The 25235-nt window shown below is 29.5% G+C and overlaps 1 protein-coding gene across 6 annotated transcripts in view; it reads left to right on the forward strand.

Annotated features, from left to right (window-relative positions):
• Nucleotides 1-25235, forward strand: part of MESK2 (misexpression suppressor of KSR 2) — a 59313-nt gene that overhangs the window by 13866 nt on the left and 20212 nt on the right. For 4 of the 6 annotated variants that reach the window (XR_913062.1, XM_011506176.1, XM_011506172.1 and 1 more), the window contains one exon: nt 4788-4841. The exons of the other annotated variants lie outside the window; for them this stretch is intronic. Coding sequence is in view for 3 of the 4 variants with exons in the window: in XM_011506176.1 (XP_011504478.1) it covers nt 4788-4841 (54 nt within the window). In the remaining variant the exon portion in view is untranslated. The remainder of the gene's footprint in view (nt 1-4787; nt 4842-25235) is intronic. 6 annotated transcript variants of the gene reach the window in all.

Consider the following 25235-nt stretch of genomic DNA (forward strand, 5'->3'; position numbering starts at 1 on the left):
TCTCTCTCTCTCTCTCTCTCTCTCTCTCTCACTCTCACTCTCTCTCTCTCCCTCTCTCCCTCTCTCAGCTGCTACCTTCAATTTTCCCCTTCTCCTTTCACACTCGTTCGCTCCTTCCCCGTCACTATGCCACTGTCTACCTCGTTGTCCTTCTTCCAAATAAGGCCACACACATAAAGCGAGAGGGAAAGACGTATGGATCGAGCCATTCCACGTGATTTCACGTATTTCCAGCTACGGGTGCTTAAATATTTGGTGGCCGGACTATAAGCTCAATGCACAAACGTTGGCCGGGCGATTTCCCCCCTATATAAACAACCTCTGACATTAGCTTCCTCTTTTGCTCTTCTTTAAACGAGAGTGACAAAGAGCTGTCGGTGGGCTTTTATTAATCCGTGGTGGCCCGATAAGCTCCTCTCGAGATGAAATGGCCCTCTTGCATATCGATTGAATATAAATGGTAAGGTTGGACGACACTGCGCGAGTAATCGAGAATTAGGTTGCTGTTTGCATAATAAAGACGATTTGCGCCGCGAGTCGATTTTGTTTCTAAAACTTTCATCTCGCTCGTGCCTGTAACGTTGTAACAGCATGATATTAAAACTAAATGCATCGGACGCTTTGTTATTCCGCGAGTATTTATTCTGCAGCATTGCGTGGAATTGACACACGACAAGTCTCAGAATATACAGAATACACGGAGAGTGTAGGGAGAAGCATGGAATGCCGGACTCCATTCTACAACACTAATTACTTACAAATTTATTTATCGTAATCGCACTTTTAAACGCTTCCGAATGTTACATGGTAAGCTCGATTTCTAGTATAACGGAGGTATTGAAGAACGGTAAATTCAACGCGATATATAAATGATAAAGTAAAAAGAAAAAAGTAAAAAATAAATTTCAAAATTAAAATTCAGACAGGTCACATGCATACCCTTATGTTGTCATGCGCGCGAATATGCGCGAGTAAACCAATGTGAGAGTGATAGGGTCATTGACAAGGTGCCAAATTGCAACCATCGACGATTATTAACATTCTCGTAAACAACGGAAGAACGTAAATTCGAAACAATTAGCTTATTATGCACCGTTAATGGTTCACAACTGCGTCGGACATATATTTGTCGTTAATTTTTTTTTTTTACACATCGAGCAGCAGTGACGTTATACCGTTACCAGCAAACTCTCTCGTATCCAAAGCATAGGGAATACGGGAATAGCCGAGAAAGCACGAATGCAAGAAAGAAACGTATAACTCGGCGCTTGTTTCGAGCGTCGTTGCTACGACGGACTCGATGTGACGAAGGGAGGCGCAGTATCCCAATATAAATTTTAAAACTTCATTCTTCTCGGGATAAGCACGGGGCCTTTTAACTCGAGTCGCGCTCAACTCTATTTCCCATGACGGTGACTGTCCACAGTAGAAGTTAATGTTTGCGTCGGGCAAGAATGTCCGCAATTTCTTGAGTTGGAAGCTGAGGGTCATGGGGGAGGAGTCGTATCGATCTCCTCCGCGTGGCTCGGAGGTACTGCAGGACGAAAAGCAGGCCGGCGATGCCGAGGTTCCGAGGTAAGACGGCGACGCACTCCAGTGCCGTACTTCCATATCCAGCTCTGTACTACGTAAATGCATGATTTAAATCGCTTTAAATTTCCCCGCTGCTTACATGCTTTTCCAATTACACTGTGTACAATGTGTCGCCCCGAGTACTCCGTCTTCTGCTTATTCATCTCTTACTGCTTCTTCCCTCGTCTTCACCCTACATCTCTTATTCCTCACCATTGCATCCGGTCTACAACTATTTAAATGTATTCGTATATTTCATTGCGCGGAGAATTTTTACTATTAACCTAGGATCCCGTGTTTACACGTTGGGATTATTATATAAGGGAATACTTACGTGTAATTACGAATTAAGAGTTTTCTGCATGGAGGAGCGCTATTAAAAATAATGTAATTCGAAAAGTATTGGGCTTAAATTGGATAGATCGCGATCTAATTTAGAATTGAAATAGATTTCAGCTGCCGATATTATATGGATTTCTCAATTATTTGTCTTATTAAATCATTAAGTTTATTTAATTGGACTTTTCATGAAACGAGAAAATTCGTAAATTTTACTAAACTAATTGTATCACGTTTGAATTCTTTGTAAAAAAAAAAAAAAAAAAAAAAAAAAAAAAAAAAAAAAAAAAAAAACATTTAATTTAATTAATTTCAATTGATTTAATTAGTTTAATTTGAGTTTACTTAGTAAGCTTTTTAATTAATTCTACGTGATAAAGCTTTAATGGATTTTGAAGTTTTGTACTGTAAAAATTAAGCAAAATTCGACTGGACCTAAGCCTTACATTATTTACAAAAATGCCTACATTTATTATCAAATGTTATCGAAATTTTAAATACTATTTTGATGAATTTAATGAAACGAGTAAATCACAGAATATGAAAATTGTAATACGCAAATACTTCTAATCACAATAATGAAATGATTATTCAGTTATAAAGTTCTTCGTGTGTGAATCAATTATTAATACGATTGAAATAACGACTGGATAAATATGTAATATGCAAAACTTAAAAATCTTTGTCAATTAAAACCAATTCTTTGCTGTAAGATTCTGTTTATTCAGACTTTTACGAGTTCCAAAAATAAGGTATTAAATGATCTTAGCCTCAAACTAACGCTTATGGAAATTAAAAATAAACAGTGATACGACTAGATGATAGGACTAGACTTTATCAAATTACAATAAAATATCAGTTTGCTTGAATAATTAGTTTAATTTGCAATTTGTGTTAATAATCAAAATTGGCTTAGATTTGACTAACTAATTCCCTATCTTGTTGCCTTTTTATTCTCGAGGGATGCAATTATCGTATCAGAAATTATGGTCTCAAAGGAATCGCGTGAAATACTATAACGTTGCGAAGGGATTAATTTGTAAGAAAAATAAAAAAAAATCAAGAAAGTATTATATTTCAAATTTAATCGTCTTTTATAATTATTTATTTACCTTAAAATAATTCGAGGATTAACATACGGATAAATGGATGAATTGAAATAAAATTAATAAGTAATAAGACTGGCTTATTTATGTTGATGCTCTTATATGAAGATATAAATTATGTAAATCGATATTTTTTTTTATACCATCGGTATTGCAATATAAATTTGCTTATTCAATTGACAAGTTGTTTTTTTGTTTTTTTTTTTCGTAAATTGAAATTCTTATAATCATCAATAAATTACAGTTCGATGATTAAATAAAATCTCCGAATATTTCTTCGATTAAGCAACTCACTTAAATTAGTAGCCACTATTGTGTGTCTGATTACCTTCAAGAAAGTATTTAAAGAACACGTAAAAGTTTTTTTTTTTTTTTTTTTTTTTTAATATTGAATAATATACCATCGTGTATGAGTTTATTAAATTATTATAATTTTAATATTATTCAAAGTTCCCTTAAATTTTTTAAATTCACAATCATCGAACCTCGATAAATCAAGCAGAATATGCAAAAATATCCTTAGGAAAAAGCGAAAAGTTTAGTTTACATCTTCAAAAAGGCGATAGAAACAACAATATTACATTATATATTAAATTACGTATTGACGTAGAAATATCTTTACGATTTACACTTTATGTAAACGTAAGCACATATGAATAAAAAAAAAAGTAAAATAAAATAATAACTGAATCATCTAACCGATTTTAAATAAATTAACTTTCAATCGTAATATGTCACAACGTATGTTTAGCAAATCTAAAATGCCGTTTTTTGTCTCTACATGATCAGTGCAACGGAAAATTTTTCCGAACCACTAACATTATGCGAAACAGAATTTAAAAATAAAACGTACTTGCTGAGCTTTGCTGTGCCTTGTTCCCGTAACTAAGTTGAAAAAAGCCTCGTTCATTCGCGTCGAATCAATGATGCTTATAGCCACGTTAAAGTTTATAGTCAAATCGAAAATCAACCACGACGGAACAATAGATCCAGCATCATTGAACGTACTTTTATATCATAACAGGTTGAAATGTTCTAGTTTTATCCACCAACATCGTTGTATTATCTAAGTAATTTATTGTACGTTATTTGTAACTTCACTAGCGTGTTTTTCACTCCGAATAAATGCCTCTGTTATATTCGTAACTTTTTTAATCTAATAATCAAAGCGCGATAATTCTCTCGTCCTGATATATTGAAATTTTTTTTTTATAAACAAAATTATAATAGTTAATTATATGCAGCGGGAATAATCGTTTTGTTTTATTTGGAAATTGCAATATTAGTAATAAAAGGCATCTCGTAAATAATAATTGTTAAACACTCGTTACATGCTTCATTTTAAATATACCAATACATCTTATACTGTAGTTCCTTCTCCTCCTTCTCCTCCTTACCCCTCCCCCCCCCCCCCCAGGCCATCACCAATGCAATGTCAGAAGCGTTACCGAGAAACTCAATTTCACTTGGAGTACTAGCACAATTTTTTCTCTTTTAACGTGCAAATGTAATTTAAACCATCCAAAGTGCATTTATATCGATTTATTAAGCACATTGTACACATCACAGACAATAATCGTACGTATTGGATTACGCACGTGTGTGTAAGTGCTGCTCGCAAGCTTTTTCTGTTGATATTCCGAGCGTTAATAATTGAGCAAAAAGTAGAATTGTGAAAGGTGTAGATGAAAGGAGGCAACGGCGAAAAAGAAGTGTAGATAGCCGCTAGGGCCGGCAGTGTGATTATCTGCGCCGTGAATTCTGTTTTAGGGAAAGAAATAAGATGCCAACCGCAGCCACTGCCGAGGAATCTGCTCTCTTGGGGTAAGTTACGTTTACTTTAATATAAATTTTTCCGACACGAGCATCTGGCACAAGATGAATTACAATGTGATGTTGTCTGTAGGATTACGTATTATTAAAAGAATCGATGCTTTTAACCTGTAAACCGTGCCACCATATATTCTCACAATCTTCACTTATAATAATTCTGTACTCTTTAATGAACGGCCTATATGCATTTACATTACAGTCAACATAAATAATTCATCTTTAGTCGGTGGTTGAAATTACAATTGTAAATTATTTCGATAAGAGATACATTTGCACATTTCAAATCACAAACAACTAAAATATTCGAATTTGAAAAAATTTTTTGTAATATAGTTGTATTTTATATATTTTCATCAGTTTTCTATTATATTTAATAGTATTTTAACTTAGTTTCTTATAATGTATAATTATTATATTAATGTAAATTAAATAGATATTGTTTGAGAATGTAGTGTAGATTGGATTTTATAAAATATGCAACAATAACATTAGTAGACCGTGTAGAAAATTTTGAATACTTTATAAATTAATTGTTTTTTTTTTTTTATCTTTTAGATGTTAATTCTCATAAATATAAGTGCGCGTGTGTGTATGTATGTGCATGTATGTATGTACGTGTTCGTATGCGTGTGTATGTACGTGTGCGCGCTCGAGTGTGTGTTTATTTACTTTGCCAATCTGAAGTAAAGATACGTATATCTTCAAAATACATATATACTTGATTTTATAAATTTCCACGTATAGATTTCATATTTAAATAATATTGAACATTGCTGCACTAAATACCGATAATTATGCGCATTATGCGTTTAACTAAAGCACGTCGTAAATATCGCGAATTTATTATATTTATATATACAATATTTTTTCAATAAAAAAATATCCTATTTGACACAAGTGTACAATATTTTTTATATTCATAGCCTAATCTACGAAATCATTCGGTTTCTCATCATTTATTACATATACTTTACTTATTTCTTAGCATATAATTTATCATATAATAAAAAGTATTATAAAATTCTTTATATAATTTGGTATGAATAATATTGTGGATTTTATTAATATAGAAGGTTTATCGCTAAAATGAAATGCTTCTGATTGTTTTTATAAATAATCGTTGCATTGGAGAACTGTTTTAAGCAAGAAGAAATATGCCGCAAGCCTAAATCCTTAAAGGCAATATAAAATTTCTTGCTAAAGAACGCCAATACTTTCTCCAGGCTCGTAATTCTATGCTAGTAGTAGAGTATAATTGCTATAACTTCTAACCGAGAATAGTATGAGATAGTCGACACATCCATTTAAATACTCGGCCAAACTGTAATGCTAGATCGAGACTTTTTTTTTACAGGCAAGTGGAAATATTTCATCCGCATCGCTCTTTGGTGTGCGGTGCGTAAAATTGTGTTCGCACACAATCGCTTCAAAGTGGTTGTACTATTCCATATCCCTGATTTCGTCACATCCAAATGATCGATAATATTTCGGATTTAATTTTCTATGACATTTATATGAAAGTGAAGAGTTTTTCCAATCAATGTATTATACAGATGTAATTAATGCTTATTTTACTAATGATAATGATGATAATGAGATAATTTTGAAGCTTACTTAAAGTAAATAATATTTACTGAATATAAATATTTGTTGATTTTTTCTTTTTCGGTAATTTTAAATTTTATAAACTATATTTGAACCATATAAGCAAATTATTTTTTTCATCATTTTTAATAATAGATATTTGACAGGATGTGATCCGAAACCATTCACTTTACGCTAAAACTATTTTTATAATAAAATTTGATTGCTGTAAGAACTCGTTCATATTTAAAAATTAATAATTGTATTTGAATTTTATTGTATTCACAAACGTCTAGCAGAATTGTATTTTATTAAATGTTTTTTTAATTATTACTATATTTTACGATATTACTATATATCATGCTTATACAATTTATAATACATAAAAGTAAGGCAAATAAAATTCACAGATTTTTACGCGAAAAGCCATTAAATAAATCTTTTATTAGAGCATCATTTCAATCCTCAATATGGCACATAGAATTCACGTTTGATAAAATTATACTAAACACAATAGTAGATAATTCGTGAAAAACTTATGAATGCACCAATAAAATGTTTGGAAATTGAATCATTTGCACCGGAAAGAAATGAAAATATTTTATATTTATGTGCTTAGTTTATAACGGTAAAAACCTGCGTTTCAATTACATCATTTTTGTGATATAGTTTTTTTTTTTTCGAGTAACTGATCTATCATTTCATATTACATTACCCCAACATTTAAGCACAAAATAACAAAAAAACATGTAATTATATGAAGATTATTACATATAATATTATATATTGTGTGTATTGGAGTCATACAGTTAAATCAGTCGGTAATATATATATATATATATATTTATATAACAATTTATAGCTAAAATTTTCCTACAATAGGCATAAATGCTCTCATTTTAAACTTACGCGGTAAATGAAGAAAATAATTAATTTACATTAAGCTGTTCGTGGATTTAGTTTTTTCGGATAACTTAGATCCAAACGCAGTTAGTCTCCTTGATTTTAGAGAATTTTAAGCTTAGCATAATCCTATTATTCCATGTATGAACAAATTTCTCATAAGTAAATCAACAGATGGCATATTCTGTTGTGTTAATAATCGGTGATACAATTAATAACTTAAAAAGTACTTTAATTATGATCTAAATCGTAACTGTGCTTTTCTTTTTATTAAAAATTTATCTCGAACTTATGAATGTAGAATAATCATACTTATGTGAAATTTTTTTTTAAAAATTTTAAATTTTCATTGTACCGCGAGAAGTGCTTTTGTAAAATTACTGACACTCTGAAATTACATCTATGAATTCAAATTTAATGACTAACCTTTGCAGAAAATTTTGTCATTCGAAAATAATCGATATATCTTTTATCTAAAAATGCTATCTTCCCTAATTAACTAATTAGTCCTTTAAAATTTTCAATTTTACATATAAGTTTAAGTATTCCATTTTTATTTATTGTTATTTGATGGAAAGGAAATAAATTTAAGCCGAAAGTAATTACTTTGCGGTAAAATATTAAAGAATTTAACATCCAACGTCCTTATCAAATTAGCGATTTGTAATCTCAAAATGCCCGCATGAGCGCGAATAAGAGAGAACCTTACGAAATGGAAGATTAGCCCTGGATTAAGGTGCCGAGCAATGCAGTAGACGAGTCTTAGTTATCGGTCTTCAAGAACCAAGAACCACCCGCCGAGATAATGGGTCGATGTCCCTCGTTACCCGCATACGTCGTGCATTTTACCAGGAAGCCACCTAATTACGATCGCTATTTCTTTTGAGTTGATAAACGACTGGGGAGGCGTGGAAAATACCTGAGATTTTGGCTAATCGTGTTACCATGTCACGAGGCTCACTGACAAAACCGAAAGTTTCTACTAAAACGGCGAAGGTCCCGATCTCATCTCTGACTGTCACTGCACCTGGGGTAACCTGCTTTAATCTGCCTTTCATTCAATTTCTCGCAATAGTTCTGGCATTTATTATAAAATAATCGCCGGATTGTAAGATCGATTCCAATAATAATGAACTCCGTATTAGCAAATTTTCCTTCGTCGCAGTATTTCTTATTTATCCAATATAGAATTATATTACGTATAGTGGTGAGGTGTTGAGGGATTCGGTCTATCTTATTTTAAATATAAACATTGTTGAAAATTATTTCAACCCTTAGTTAATATTTATTGAAACTTGACATATGAGCCACCCGTGCATCTTCTTAATGCACGAACATACACTTTATACAACCGCACGAAAAAGCAAAAATGTGCATTGTTAAATTATTGTTTCAACTGGTTTTAACTGTAGTGATTGAAATACAGATACGATAATTCTATTATATCAATAATAAGAAAAAAGTGAACGATACTTACAAAATCTAAACGAATTTAATATTAATTTGAACGTAAATATTTGAACGTAAGTTTCATTGTTTAGCTTAATGGTTTAATAAATTTCGTTTAATAAACTAACGGCATCGTTTAATATTACTATATTATATATTATGTTACATATTACATAACATAAAATCAGGAATAAAACTTACCGCCAAACTTACTGCCAAACATTTTAAATTTTGATAAATATCGCGTAAAAATGCTATGTAAAGGCCGTAGATTAATCGATACTCTAACCAATAATTGTTAAGCATTCGGCTAAAACTGTTTCCCTGTATATCGCTACCGAAGCGTAATATCGAGTTGCAAACGAACATTGTTCAATAAACATTCTATCGCATTTAAAATACAGGGATAACTGCATCCTCTGGAGCATTCAACGATTACGTGCTCAAAGTAAGAGCGCAGATCCACGAATCTGTAATGGTCCTCCGAGAAACTAACCACTCAAGAATGTGATATAAGGACCGTATTCTCGGTGGGAGTGGTGGTAATTAACATTGGGATTAGTGGTAATTTGTTGGCGTTAAACGACGGACGAACAAAAGACCGAGGCTACTTAACCGAGAGAGACGCATGGATAATCGCGCGAGCAAAAGTCTACCAAGCTCGATGAGATGGCGCTTACGTAATTCTTGACAGAAACAGGAAGGCGTCATGAGGGTGGGGAAGGGGGGGGGGAGATGTTAACGGCATTGGTGGAATGCACAAGCGGAGGTTGACTTCCGACTCTCTTATTACTGTTGTACTCAATCACGTGGGCGTCGTAAGAGGCAGAGTTTCATTTTGTCGGTGTCGTGGAGAATTTAATGAAGAAACAGGAGGTTTTGCACGACGACCCCCCCCCCCTCCCTCATTTAACATGACAATTAAAATTTTCTTTATGTTCTTTGTTGGATCGAGAACAAAGACTGAGACTCGTTAGTACAAATTTTCAAAAATTTTCGATTTCGATTTAGTTTCACGATGCAGTCAAGTTGATATGGAGTGATTTTTTTTTCTCATAATTGTCCCGTGAATCATTCGATATTAAGTAAAGTTTACTGTTAACGAAATAACGAAAGGAAATTTAATTTTATACTTTTCAGGTCTGAAATTAAAGAAATTGTTGTTGTTCTTTCTATATAAAGATTTAATATTTCAGTAAAATATTTAAAATCTGTAAGAGTAGTAATTTTACTTCTCGAGTATTCTAGAACATATCGGATATTACATATTGTATAAGAAAATTATAAACTTCTATTTTCTGGATTAACTCTTTTAATACGATAAGGATATTACAGTTATTTTATACTTATTTCCACAAGACGGGTGAAATTACTATTGCAATGTACAAAGGATTTTTCTTTACACTCAATAAATATTTTGCGTTTTATTTTACTTTAAAGTATTAATTAAATTGGATAAGTCTAATTAAATAATTTAATTAAATATTTATTAATTAAATAAGCCACAATTTCTTTTCTTTGTTTTTTCCTTCACAAAGAATTCGATCTTTTATCTATGATTTAATTCAATTTTGTACACCCGTTATAAAAAAAGATTTGTAAAAACGAAAACCAAACGTAAAGCTCGGTTTACTACCGGCAAAACAAGATACAGAAGCCGTGAGTTAAGTCGTATACTTCGGTTAATCAATAATAAAATGAAATAATACAGACGACAAGAGAAAAGGATATGGTATCGGATTTCAGAAATTAAATATCACTGTGGTAGTGTGGTGACTGACCACATAACTTGTCGTGCATATTCATTCGAGTTTCTTGAAGTATCGTAACTAAGATAATACCAGTTACACTTTGTTTGCAGAATAAACAAAACACTGGAATAAATTTAAAAGCACTGTAAACACAATTGACAGCTGGAAGAATGAACACAGATAAATTATTACCTATTCATTCCGCAATAATTTTAAATTATCTTATCATTTAATTATATATAAACTGGATTCGTTATTCTTGTAACTGGATCAAAGGCTTAGTTCGTGAGAGGAGATGTAGGTCACAATCATTGATTGTACTCTGAAAATTATACTTACAAAACAAATGTATCGAGTGTTTTATATTGATATTTATTTTAAAATAAGAATAAGAAGACCGTGGAACTTGTTTAAAATCTATAAGTGTCATTAGCGATATAACCTTTTTCGATCATAATGCGCTGTATAATTGATTAAGTAAATGGCAATAATTATTATACTATCATTTAAATTGAAATGAATTTCTAAAAGAACATTAAATTGCGAACAAGTGAAATAATTATTTGAGATGTAAAATTATGTTGAGAAAACTTTTTGGCAATTGTTTATAAATTAATAGATGAAATATATTATTCGAAATCAATGATAATAACATAATTGCCATACAATGATGTGAAACTCTTTGAAGTAATGTATTTCCAATACGTACAATTTTCTGATAAACTACTTAATTTTCGACAAAGAGAACAACATGACATATCGAGTACTTATAGCTTCTATTATACGGAAATAAAGATTTCAATGTAAGAAATTAGATAGAGATATTTTATTATTTTATATTATATTTATTATTTATTTTTATATTTTACTATTTTCACCTTATTTACTTAAATTAATTAGAGTGTGGTGAACGTTTCATCCAACTTGTAAATTGAGCGAAAGTTTCTAAAGAATTATTGAATCTACTTTAGCACTGCCTTAGGATTAAAGTCATGAAAGCAATGAAACTTCAAATGTTAAATATGTCATGATTGGCTAATAGTATTTTTTTTTTTATCAAGTCGTCGAGCGATAAATTAGAATATGAATATAACAAGCATTGGCCGTTCGAAAACATAGTGAGTGAATCACTCGCTCATGCGCAACACTAGAAAACTTCTCACCTACTGACATAATGATAATATAATGTCTAAAAATATAATAAAAAAGGATTTGATATTGTGGAAACTGCATGCGCATTACACGAGCTCAACAATTCTGCAAATCCAAGTTATTTAATACTTAGTGCTAATACTATAACTTCAACGGTTGTACGTAATCAAGCAAACTCGTGTGTCATTCATTGGCCACTCGAATGTTGATCTTCATTTCTGTTCGTCTGGGATTTGAAGGAAGACCGTTTGAACCTGATTGCATTATAGTGAACGTAAAGACGATTAGTCAATGGTATTGGGGATTAGTTCGTCGGGTGAATTTATTACCAATTCATGTATTTTCAGCAAATTTCCGACATTGAAATATAGTGATCTGAGATTTTGCTTGTTAAGTGCTTCCTACGTATACAATCTTACATTACGGAGAAACGTATCGCCAATGTGTAGTGTCGGCATTCATCGTACATCATAATATATCTTCCGTGTTTATGTGCGTCTATTCTGCGTGCAGACTTGCAAAATATCTTAGTAATTTACAAGAGTAGGAGGCAGGAAGGAAAATATGTACATAAGAAGGAAGCGCTCTTGACGTTTGCTTTTTCTATTGCATCTATTGGAGCTCGTAGGAAATTCACTTTATCACATTATCTAATACATTATAAACATTCTAATTTGTTTATACAAGCTGCCCGATTTTTTTGGACACAATTAATGTGATATAGGATGAGTAAATAGGTTAAACTGAAAATTAATATGGCTTACTGCCTCCATCGACTGGGAATTTATTTTCTAATTTCAATTTCCTCTTAATAAATTACGGGCTAATATATTTTTCAATTTATATAGGATAGCGCTTGATATTGTTAGATACTACTAAAATGCAATTAAACTATAATTATTGAGTTAGATGTATAAGTACATTATATTAACAAAAAATTATAAGAGATGATATTAGTTATCTTAATCTTTAATCTGTGAAATATACGTTTCTTTTGTGCTTTTGAATCTAAAAAATTAATCCATTTATAAAGATTAATTAAAAATTAATAACAGTAAAAATTAAATTAAACGAAGTATCCTTTATGTATCTAATGTGTTACTATGGCTATATTAAAAATATCTATTAGTATGAAAATTTAATTTGAAATTTAATGTAACATTGCATCTCTATGCTTATAATTTATAAAATTCATAAGTCGATGAAGCATAAATTTTTCATCGTATAACTAATAATTTGTTATATTATATTTGCAACATCCGCGTAACGATTAAACAACCGTAACCGCAATAAATTTCAAAATAGTTATTCAAGTTATTGAATACGCTTTTATCACATCGATCTTCTTCCTTAAATCGAAATGTCGAATACACAACTCTATGAATTACCTTTATCTTCTGCGCTCACATATTTATTTCCGCTCGATCCAATACAATTTATGATCGGAAATCCAGAGCATCTAACAATGGTGATCCTTCAGAGCTTTGGATTTAACTGCACTATCTTTCGCTCTACCTCCCTGTCTTTAATCCAAATGAGACTTTCTTTTCTCATCCCCGAGAGACTTACCCCCTCTATTTCACATTGTCACTCGATTGCACATATATTCGTATACTGCCAGTAATGCAAACACACCTACAAGGACAATTTTTCACTAGTACGTGTCTACATATTCGATAATAATGCCCGCAAGTTCACATGAACGCTCGAACTAAAATAATTCAAGCAAACACTATGTGACGTAATCTCGATAGATTAAAAAAGGCAAATCTATAAGTCGATAGATTATATGTATAGATATACTTAAACATATGCATACATGGTCGATAGATTGACCCTAATATTAATAATCATGTTAATAATGTCATTAATCAACTAATCTAAATATTGACAAGATATTTCATAGGGTTAATTAATCAAATTTGGAACGTTTTGTTTAACACTTTTACTAATTAGATGAAATTAGTTCAATATCTTTAATTCCTCTATAATAGTCTAAGCTATTTCATTTCATACGACGCAATTTATTAAATAAAGCGATTTAAAATAAACATTTTTAATAATATCAGCATAATCGAATATTTTTAGTTTTAGAATTTAATAATTAATTTAATAATTAAAGAAACGAATACATATTGAATCGCTTTTAAATATGCTAAATGAAATGAACTCACAACATAAAATCAAACGTTTCAAATATTTCCTTCTTAAAATATAAATAACAAATAGAAAAATTATTGATTTAAAAGAAGAATATTCAATAATATTTTTATCACTTGTGCTAAATTAATATAATATTTTTCTCTTTAACTTATTACATCTTTTGTGTAAAAAGTAACTAGTCTAATTAATTAATCTCTCCTTTTTAACATTCGTGGGAAAAAGCAAACATCGATAAAATTATAATATTAAATTCTGAAAGGTCTATAGAAAAGAAACATTGTTACATAAGAAATGTTTTGAAACATTCATGTAGTATGAATTAAATGTATTTTACATATAATTAAATAAACGCATGTAATATTTTATTCATAACAAATTTCAAAATTTATATTAACTCCTATTCTCGAGGATATTCATAAAGAATTAATTATATGAAATAATAAAAAAAACTGTTAGATGTAATTAAAAAAAAAAAATCATTAAATTAATATGATTTTGTTAAAAAAAATCTTACCTTGTTGCATTACATACTTGTGTGTATCTTTATTCTGTTTTCCTTTTAATATAATCATAAATTAATCTAATTGTCAATTTTTCAACATTGATAGCTAAAATATGAAATTAATTAACATTGATTTGATATTTCAGTTATGAATCTTGTAAAAGTATATACCCTTCACTTACCAAATTCTATTCTAGAGAATATCAATATATTTCCCAAAAAATCATTACGATTCTATTAAAACTACTAAAGTATTAAAGACTTTTCGATTTCTAATATTCTCCAATTTCATATATATTTTTATCATATTTTATAACCTAATATTACAATACGTATTTGTACTAAATTTTTTTTTAATTGCCCTAGTTACAGAGACGGACGGAAATAGAATTGAAATATCCTATCGAAGTATATAAAACATTAATGTATTCTCAGAATAATTGTTATTGCTCGATTAGATGACGGTGGTAAATTATTAATGATATTAAATATTGAAAATATATATGAATATTAGTGATATAGAGGAAATGCAATACATATGATTTCAGCGTCATCTATATTATACGTAAAAGAAAAATTGAGAAAATTAAAGATTGCATAAACTAAGGTCAATAACTTTTTGAATTTCGGTAAACTTTTATAAAAATTAATTTGAAAATACAGTACCTAGAGTAATGATTATTTAATTTTTAAAGCTCTGATATGTTTTCTAACATTTTTTGAAAAATATTTTTAAGTTGCAAAGATAAATATTACTCTTCTAAATAGTATGAAAAATCAATTTTCTAATCAATTTTGTTGCTCCTTGCAAGTATTGCAAGAACTTATTTCTGACTATAATCAAACAAGATACATTAAGCTGATATTTTGTAAGAAAATACTTGAAGCAACAAAATTTGGAGAATTGTCACTTCGTATAGTTAATTTCGCTCATCATAATACTATAATATTTCTAAGATGAAAATGTATTTTAAAATTTTGCCAATAAAATTTCTTCTCCTGACAGCAAAATTTCAAAATTAGTTTACAAAATTAATTCTTATTACATCAAAAAAATTCTCTAAAACGATAACATGTAAGAAATTTCATTAAAAAGTGAAAAATCTATAATTTTTATATGTAGAATCGAATGAGAAAAAAAAACTACCAGAAAATACAGTATTAAACTGGAGTATTTATGTTGTGATATTTTACAATAAAATAACATACAATAATTAAAATTTTGAAAACATAAAATTAAATCGTAGCATTTGCGTAATTTAACTGGGAACAATATTTCTTAAAATTATTATTAATTTAGAGAAATATTTACAAGCAATGAAAATTAAAAATGAATAAAGAAACATTTTATAAAAAATGTTACAATAGTAAATACGGTCAAAAATTCGAATAGATCAGAGATTCCATCAGCACTTTCCGTTTAATTAATTTACTTTTAAGTAAATAAGATAATTATTAGATATATATTATATATTTACTGAATGTTTGTAAAAAAGAAAAGAATTATCTCTACATATAATAAAATTATAATATTATAAAAGGAAATAAGATTAATGGGATCTTGTATTAAACTCAATTTTACTCGAAATTAGCCCACAATTTATTAAAATTTGTATATCAAGTACCTACTTGACACACTTTTTCTTGATTTTTTACCACAGTGATTTAAAAAATTACATAACAATGAGAGCCGTAATTGAATTTTTTATTGCCCTGTTCGCAGTGCACGTAAACAAAATGGATAATAAATTCTATTTTACTATGGAGCAATCATAAACTTTCTTATTTTGGAGAATTATATCGTCTATCCTTACTCATTTATTCCGCATTAATGGAGTAATATCGAATTTTACCGTCTTAGTATTATTAACGTGGAAGCTCAGCAGGTGTATTAATAAAACGAGGACAGAGATGATTTTAATTTTTAACTATCAAATAACAAATCCCTCCCGAATTTAAGAACACGTGTAATTGTATTTTGATTGTCACAATAAAAGTGAGGTTTTATTAATGAAAAATAATATATCTTATTCAGTCATTCGGTTGTTTCTGAACAATAATAAATCGGATAAGCAACTTTTTTTTTAATCTGATTACTCAGGAAATGTGAAGGTTTTTAACATCTTACAAATCAGTTTTCTTACGAATGGCTAATTACGTAAAAATATTATATTTAATTCAAGATACATTATAGAAGTTTTAATTTTTCCATTTTCACGTCGTTTATAATACGATTCATTAATATTCTTTTACATAAATAAAGATATATATTGAGCTTCTTTTTTCATAAAACATGTTATATTGAAAATACAAAGTTTTACTAATGTCGTATAAACTTAAGGGAATTAAAAAAAAATTCCAATATATATACATCGGAGAAAATTTATTTCTTGTAAAGAAGTAGTGAAGTTGCTAAGAAGTTGCTACACTTTTAATGAAATAAAATGAGTGAAGGAATTAGGCAGTCGACGCATATTGAGTGAATGCGTGGGACATTTTTTATTACAACGGTTGATATGTTTCACATAACAAGTATTACCAATATCCACATTTAATTGGAAAAATAATTTAGCTCCTACTCCTCGTAGTAAATGATGATCAAAAAAAAAAAAAAAGAAAAAAAAATGCACTCTCTCTTGTTAAGTGAATTATTGAATTTCATTTAGGAGAAGAAACTATGGATGTTCTCCACTAGAGCGAAAAGTCATTAGCTGAAGTCCAACTGTGAAAGGGAAATAAAATAAGAAATAAAATTAAGTCAACTCGCCGTCGATAGCGCAATAAAGTATTTTCACTAAAACTAAGACGCTTCTTCCGCTTTCAAAGCAAAAGACACTGACGCAACAATTGACGCACTCTTGACGCGTTATGTTGCGCCGGAAGTTACGCTTATACGGCCAAATGACGTCGGAAGTACGGGAAACCGTTCGCTCGAACGTGTTCAGACAGTTCAATTAGCTAGTCGCTGTGGTGAGACGGAACTGTCGCCGAATTTATTCACTGTTAAATCGGTTTTACGAAGGAAAGGAAAATTGCAAGCAAGAATATAAGAAATGTGTCTTCTCGTGGAAAAGATCATTGGCCGAGCAATCGATATGAACTTTCTTGCAAAATTATGACCGGATTCACAATGAGAGTATTCTTCCCAGATAGCAGTAATATCTCTAGTTCAATGATAAAGATAAAAAAAAAATCAAATGAAGAATTACGCAATACGATTTGTCTCGATTATATTTAATTTCATAGATACAAGCGTTTTGTTTTTGTTTTTAGCCAATGACTTGATAAACATGGATATTCGAGCTTTAGGATCGATATTTATGCTTCACGTAGCCGTCATTAAAACAAAAAATTTTTCATTATACTTAAATAAACTTAAATATCCGTACAAATGATTATTGTAATATTTTGAATATTATAAAAATCATTAAATAATAAACGCAATGTCTCTATAATCTTACAATTTATGTGCATCTACGAATATAATTTGCTACATATGGAATATTGGCACAATGTTACAAAAACTTTATTATACATCATTCAACAATTTCAAAATAAACAAGCACAATGTACACTCGCATATTATTATTCTCGCACGAAATATGGCATTTAAGAGCCGACTTTTCAGCAAAGAAATTCACAAGTACAATTTGCCGCTTTCCTCGATTTTACCATAAAAAAAAATATTTCGTGCGTATGCCAACAGTTAGCAAACGGCAGTCAGTAAACGTCAGCTGAAACACCGGAAGTTATGCTATATCCGAGCTCGTAGATATTATTGCGGCTGCGAGGCTGATATTATATTGTCCTCGGTAAATAATATCTCTCCAAAAACCTAATAAAAGGATGCTCGCTCCGCGGAGAAAGAAAGAAACCATTTAATCTTATAAAGGGCTCATATTGTAAGGGGGATGTTGAATTCCATGGATTGAATGTCGAATTTTCTATTTTGAATTGCAATATCGATTGCTGACAATACCAGTGGTCAGAGGGATTGGGGAGGGGGAGGGGGATTATACTGGAATGGCCCTTCATTCGAACGCATTCTATTGTTATTACCAGGAAATGGCAGAGTTGTTTCTCGATTTCTAAGGAATTTTGATTGCCGGCTCCATTTCGTTTATTACATATTTCTATGATAAAACTTATTGAAGATGCACCAGAATTACAAATAATTGAAAACGTTATTATCATTGAGAAAATATAGGAATTTATGATATAAATAATATATAAAGAAGCGTATAATATATTCACTAAAGGAAATAGATGCATAATATGTGTGAACATTTTTTGCAAACCATGACTTTTAAGCTTTAATAGCTTCATGATATTTATTAATAGAATATAGTATTAAACAGATTATTTTATACTAATTAGTGAATAACTTAAGAAACTCTAGACTCATACGTCGAGAATATGTAATTTATGGTAGTAATACGCTTAATGGCTACACTAACTTTTTTTCAAGTTAACAAACCTAAACAGAATTATGGAGTTTTCTTGGTAATACTAATGATTTTACTTTATAAACTATCTTAAGTAAATTGATGGAAATATTGCTTTGCAAGTAGATTAGAATATCGCAACGAAAAATTTACGTCCATACGTCTGAATTAATTAACAGCAATGCATATATTCTGAATGTAAATTATAATTCCAAAATGTAGAAAAATTCTAAATTTTACGTATCAAAATAATGTTTTCTAAAATAACGGAATTACATTATTTATTGATTTGGTAATTAATCTGTAATTAAGCCCGTTATGTCTTGATTCTTATGTGAAACTATATAGAGTTCCGAAACTTTGCAGCCGGGAAAGGATCGAATTCCTTGGGAAAAACCAACGCTTTAATTATAAACTTTTTTTGTTTTTGTTTTCATGCGTAGTTTTCCGTACGTTAGAGTCGCAAAACAACCATGTGAATTCATTATTTATATGGATAAAGGAGCACGAGTGTATTTGATCTGATATATTTCATTGGTTATTAATTATAAGTAACAGCAGTATGTTTTTTAGATAATCAAATATTTGGAATGTTTCTTTCTTTTTTTTTCATAAAGCGTAATTGTAAATTTATTTTTTTTTTTATTATGAAATATCAAAATTTTATCAAAAAAATTTCGAAATCAACTTAGGTCGCCATTAAATAAACTATTATGACTTACATTAAACATTTATGACTATAATTTCATCCACGTATTAATAAATCATTTATTTATACTATAGTTTTTATTATACTACTCAATATGAATTATAAACTTATGAAAGTTGGCATCAAAATTGACTAAATTAATTTGCACTTAATTTTTTTGCTATTATTATTATTATTATTATTTTGAATGATAATATTATTGACTATTTTTTAAAGTATTTAAATTCTAAAGCACGTTCAACAAAATCGCTACATATTTATAATGAAACATCAAATACCCTTAAATGTCTTAACGCAATTTCATTCTCAACAATAGGGAATTCTTATTAAACTTATAAGCTTGTCGCTATTTCAAACAATATATTCAATTTAAAGCTGCACAACTTTAATTTAGATTTAATACAAATTGAATTCTATTTGAGCATAAGCTCGGAGTATTTTTCTTTACTGAGAAAATAGAGGATAAAATAATATGTCATTGTAAAGGACGAGAAAAAATCTGGAGAAAAATAAAGATGCGTATGATGAAAAACATGTCCACTCGCTCCCTTTATATCCTGTACCTGACAAAATATCAAATCGGTTTTTGTTTTACTTTAACTTTTTGCTTTGTATGTTTTATAATAAAAAAAAAAAAGGAAGCGTCTAGAAGAGTAATGAAAGTTCAAATGGGCATAATCACGTTGTATTATTATTTGGTTGTACATATTGTCGTATGATATGCTTCCTTGAAATATGTTGAGTTATTCATTCCTGAGCTTCATAATACAATATGACATTTTTTATGCCTCCGTAATAAATGGTTATCATGTTTCGAATAAATTTTAATATTTTATTAAGGACTCGTGTATTTTAATAACTAATTAATTACATTTTAACAAATTACATTATAATATATTATCATTTAACAGTTAAGCATTGATTTTTTTTTAGCGCGGTACTATTAAAATGTCAATTTAATACTTGAATTTGATTTATAATTAACTGGAAACTTTGGACATGTAAATAAATTAAATTATAGCTCATATTATGATGTATGTGGTTATCGTATATATATATATATATATATATATATATATATATCACATATATGACATGATCTATCACAGTCTGTCACTTTTGATTTGAAGACTAATTTCAAGAAACAAATCATATTTTTTTACATGAGATTGGCTCTGTGTGTGCAGTGCATATGTGTAAAATTCGTGTTTTTTCTCTCTTTAAATTAATGATATAAAAACATTTTAACAACTAAAATTATCAGAGTTAATAATTATATATTGTAGTAAAATTAGTGAGTGTTGGGATTAAAATAAAATTTTAATTACTTATTACACCTTATTTTAAATAAATAATGCGTTTTGTCTCCAACCGATAATGAATTATAATATAGTTGAAATATAGTTTACTTTTAATTAAATTAGTGGAATCAATATATATATATATATATATATATATATATATATATATATACACATATATAATAAAATTACTATACTATTATACAAATTAACTAATTTATTTAGATGTAAAACTTAATGAATATAAAATGAGTACGCTCATTTCATTAGCACTAGTGAAAGATGAATAAATTAATATGTTAATTTTAGATGCATCATAGCGACTGAGAAAATTTAAAAATTAAATATATCTTTACTTACACATTTCATTTACAATAATGCATACAATATTTTTTTGTTTTTTAGGATTTTCCAAATTTTTTTATTATTACGTGAATTAATGGTAGGAATTTAAATCGGAAAAGAAGTTTTTATAAGACTTATAACCAGTCCCACAATCACCATAAATTTTAACATATTTTCTTTGTAGAATTTTCGATGAATAAATTTTTTCACCTTAAAACTTCTTTCTAATAAAATTAGTTTTTTTTTTTTAAATTACAACGAATAAAAATAGCTGCTAACACTTTAGTTACTTTATATGCATTGTAAAAATCATAATAAGTATTACATTAATGCAAAAAATGATTACTATTAACAAACAGTACTCGAATAAAATATTATTTATCTGCGCAATAATCTGTCAAATAAATATCTCAAGCCCATTATCACTATATCAATAAAGATCGTCTGAATAATTCAATTATTTATTCATCCATAAACTTTCATACTTCATGGGTAATGACATTTAAGTTCAAATAACAGCATATAAAACGTCTGTGAAGCAGATACGTAAAATATTACTATTGTCGGCTGCTTTTCGCAAAGCACTTAACTCAACACACGATTTTTATCAAGTACTCTGGCCGTAAACCGACGTCGTGCAAAAAATTGCGCACGTTACTTGGGCGCGTTTACGGCTGCGCTGTGGCTATAAATCAATTGATGGGGGTTCGCTGCGGTTAGCCCCGTTTAATTCTACGAATGGGGCGGCCGCGGGAGGGGAGGGGGCAGAGTAAATCAAGATAAAAAAGTATAGAAAGTGGGTTATCGCGGTGTCGTGCGGACCGCTGAATTTTTTCTCGCCTTTGCGCTTCAATTTTTTACGGCCTTGGCTCCTCCACTCCTCCACCTTCCTCCCACAATTAAGGCTTACGTAACCTCCCGTCCGAATGACTATTCCCGAAGTGGCCTCTATTTGCATGATTAATGTACATTGGAAGTTAAGGGTTGAATCGAGTTATGGCCTTAAAAGAGTTGCAGGCTTAGAAAGGTTTTTCGTAATTAGATGGAGATGTTATGATTTTTACGGTATGTGAATCACCAGTTTGACGTTACGATGTCAAATTTAATGGTCACAATAGGAGAATAAATCTCCCTTCAAGTAGATTAATTAAATAAATCTTTTTCTTCATTTTAATGGCATAGTTATCTTCATAGTTAAAAAAGAAAAAAGAAAAAAAAGAAACAATTAAATAGAACAGAACAAAGCATACAAGCATATTTTATAACGATTAAAACTACAAATTTCAATTGCATATTGTTATGAGTTTTAAGATTAACAAAAAATTAGACATTATTTTACTGTAAATCGTATTGTCATCGTATCGATATCTCTTATTATAAAAAGTATCTTAGATTAATAATTCTCTTAAAAATATATCCTAAGAAATTTATACTAATAAAATTGCTTTAAAATATTATGAATTATGGCTTGTCTGTTTCAATGGAATTAGAATTAAAAGTAATCTACTGATTTCGTAACCTTACAAATTCTGATTTGAAGTTCATATTATTCTTAGGATGTAGAATTTTATGTATAATTGCAATTTATTTAGATGATTTGGTAGTTTGAATTAGTTAATTACGATACCTCTGTTGATATCGGGGAAAAAATGTAATCGGTAGGACAAGTTTCTATGAAATTTACGGTATAATGATATTATTTTGTCAATGCCTATCTTCTTATAAATTCCCTTATAAATTTCATCGATAAAGTAGCAATAATTATTTTATAAAGAATTTATAAGCCAGATAAGGCACGGACGAACCTCGCATAAAACGAAATGTTGAAACATCACCACGAGCTTGGGCTCATAATGCCCATGCAATGTCAAGCGAAGGTACTCGTTCGCAGAAAAATCATTAGGATGGCGAGTCATAAAATTCTAAGACTGACTTGGACTTAAAACTCTGGTCCGTCGCCATACGTAGGCATCAACACATAATCGCGGGCAGGATCGATTGCGTATTGAACAAGTTGAGCTGAGAATTGAATCGAGTGATCATGAAGGACGCAGTGCTAGTTGAGGCGATTGATTGATCGCCGCCGACGACGGACCTCGCCAGCGATCCTCTGCATTACCGGTCTTACTGCCTTTTTCACTCGGCCGTGTTCTGATTGAAATTTTATTCTTTTCATCGTGTTGAGAGCTACTTTATACTTGAAGCAATTCGTAAATGTTCAAATAAAGTAAAAGCATTCGTCTAGAATATACTTTGGCTGCCATTCCCTCTATTTATTGGAATAGAAGGGTAATTTGAAGTATGTTATAATTATTGCTTTAATCGTCCTTAAATTACCCACGATGCTTTAACATAATTATAAAAGAAGTCATATTATTTATTATGTGTACGTTGCTATTATGATGAAAAAGTATTTGAAATCATAATAAAGACGCATAATATAAAGTATTATTAATACTAATTAATAATTTACACAACTACGATTTTTATTTTATTCCATATTGAGTAATTGTTAAAAATCAATTTGTTTATGAATAGCGTACGTAATAAGAATAATTAATTCTATACGATTCTCTTAATATGCATAATTAAGATTTTTAGAATAGTAATACATTCAAAATATTTATTTTCGTTATTCACAATAATAAAACTCTGACATTTGCATTAGTTTCCGTGTGTTAGACTAAATATCTTAAAATGCTTGACTAAGACGAATAAACATTGTCAACATAAATTTAATCATTTTTTATTTAACAATAATTATGCCGGTGAAAATTGTTAACCAGCTAAAAATAAAATCGATTTAAAATAATTTGTACGTTTATATCGTTAAGGTATATTTATTTTCAATTTTATAACCTATTTTCCCTTTATTTGTTAAAATAATTAACGTTTTAAATGTACTTAGTAGTATTAAAGTACTGCTGTTGCTGTTTCATAGCATATTTCTAATTATTATTAGAACTTTGATGTTTTTCTTAACCTAAAACAATAAATATACTTTGTAAATATAAATAACAAAAGATAATTCAATCTTTATAAGCAGAAAGCGGATTTGAAACATTATCGCGAATATTATCCCGTTTAAAGATCTGACTTTCAGAGTAACGTCCCGACATATAAATAATTAGGTAGGTCATAACGCAAATGCCCAGAGTACAAAATAAAATATGTATAATGCGATATATTTTATAATATATTGCGAGTTAAATTTCCAGCTGAAATATTTGATAAGATGATCAAATTTTCTGAAAATCCATAATGCTTAAAACAAACAGATAAATTTAGTTGCCCCGAGAGAAGAGAAGTTTTAGCTTTGAATATATAAAATTCTTTCGGAGAACAATAATGTGAAAGAAATATCCTTTGTACAAATTAAATATCAAACATTTTTTGCAATGAATATTTTTTCTGGATAAAATAAGACATGCAGATTATTATTGTATATTTATTATCTTACAGCTTCTCGACACGATTATTACTAAGTCAAGTAACTGAAGTTTATGAAAAAATTAAAAAACTTTTAATTTTACCATCTACTCACAAAAATTATTCTAATAATTAAATGATGCAACTTCAAATTTCATTAATGAGCTAACATTCGATAATAATCGAGGTGATGTTCGAATTTCTGTGAAAGGTATTGACGCAACGAAAGCTCCAGAATATTTCATGCTGAACAACTGTTTATTAAAGTCCTTGAATCTAATAAATATAATTTGAAAATTGTCACGACATTGAATTTTTTATGACAAAATAATGATATCAAGATGGCAGTTCTTTTACGAAAATTGCATTTTCTCTGTATCGTTATTCAAGAAAGGTAGCATAAGCGAGCATTTTCTTTTGTATTTTACTCTGATGATTCAATTCATTATTTTTATTTAGATTTAGAATTGTAAAAGTAAAGTTCGTAAATGTCCTTGAATGTAATTTATATATCGACGTCGTAAATGATCACGAAATGTCAAACGAAATTTCTCTTCAGATGCAAATTCGTCTCACAATTTCTTTTACGGGCCTCGTCGAAAAATGTTCGATGCTCGATTTCGATCTCCATCGTGCTATCTTCTCTTCACCT

The sequence above is a fragment of the Ceratosolen solmsi genome, unplaced genomic scaffold, assembly GCF_000503995.2.
Source record: "Ceratosolen solmsi marchali unplaced genomic scaffold, CerSol_1.0 scaffold7, whole genome shotgun sequence".
Lineage (NCBI taxonomy): Eukaryota > Metazoa > Arthropoda > Insecta > Hymenoptera > Agaonidae > Ceratosolen > Ceratosolen solmsi.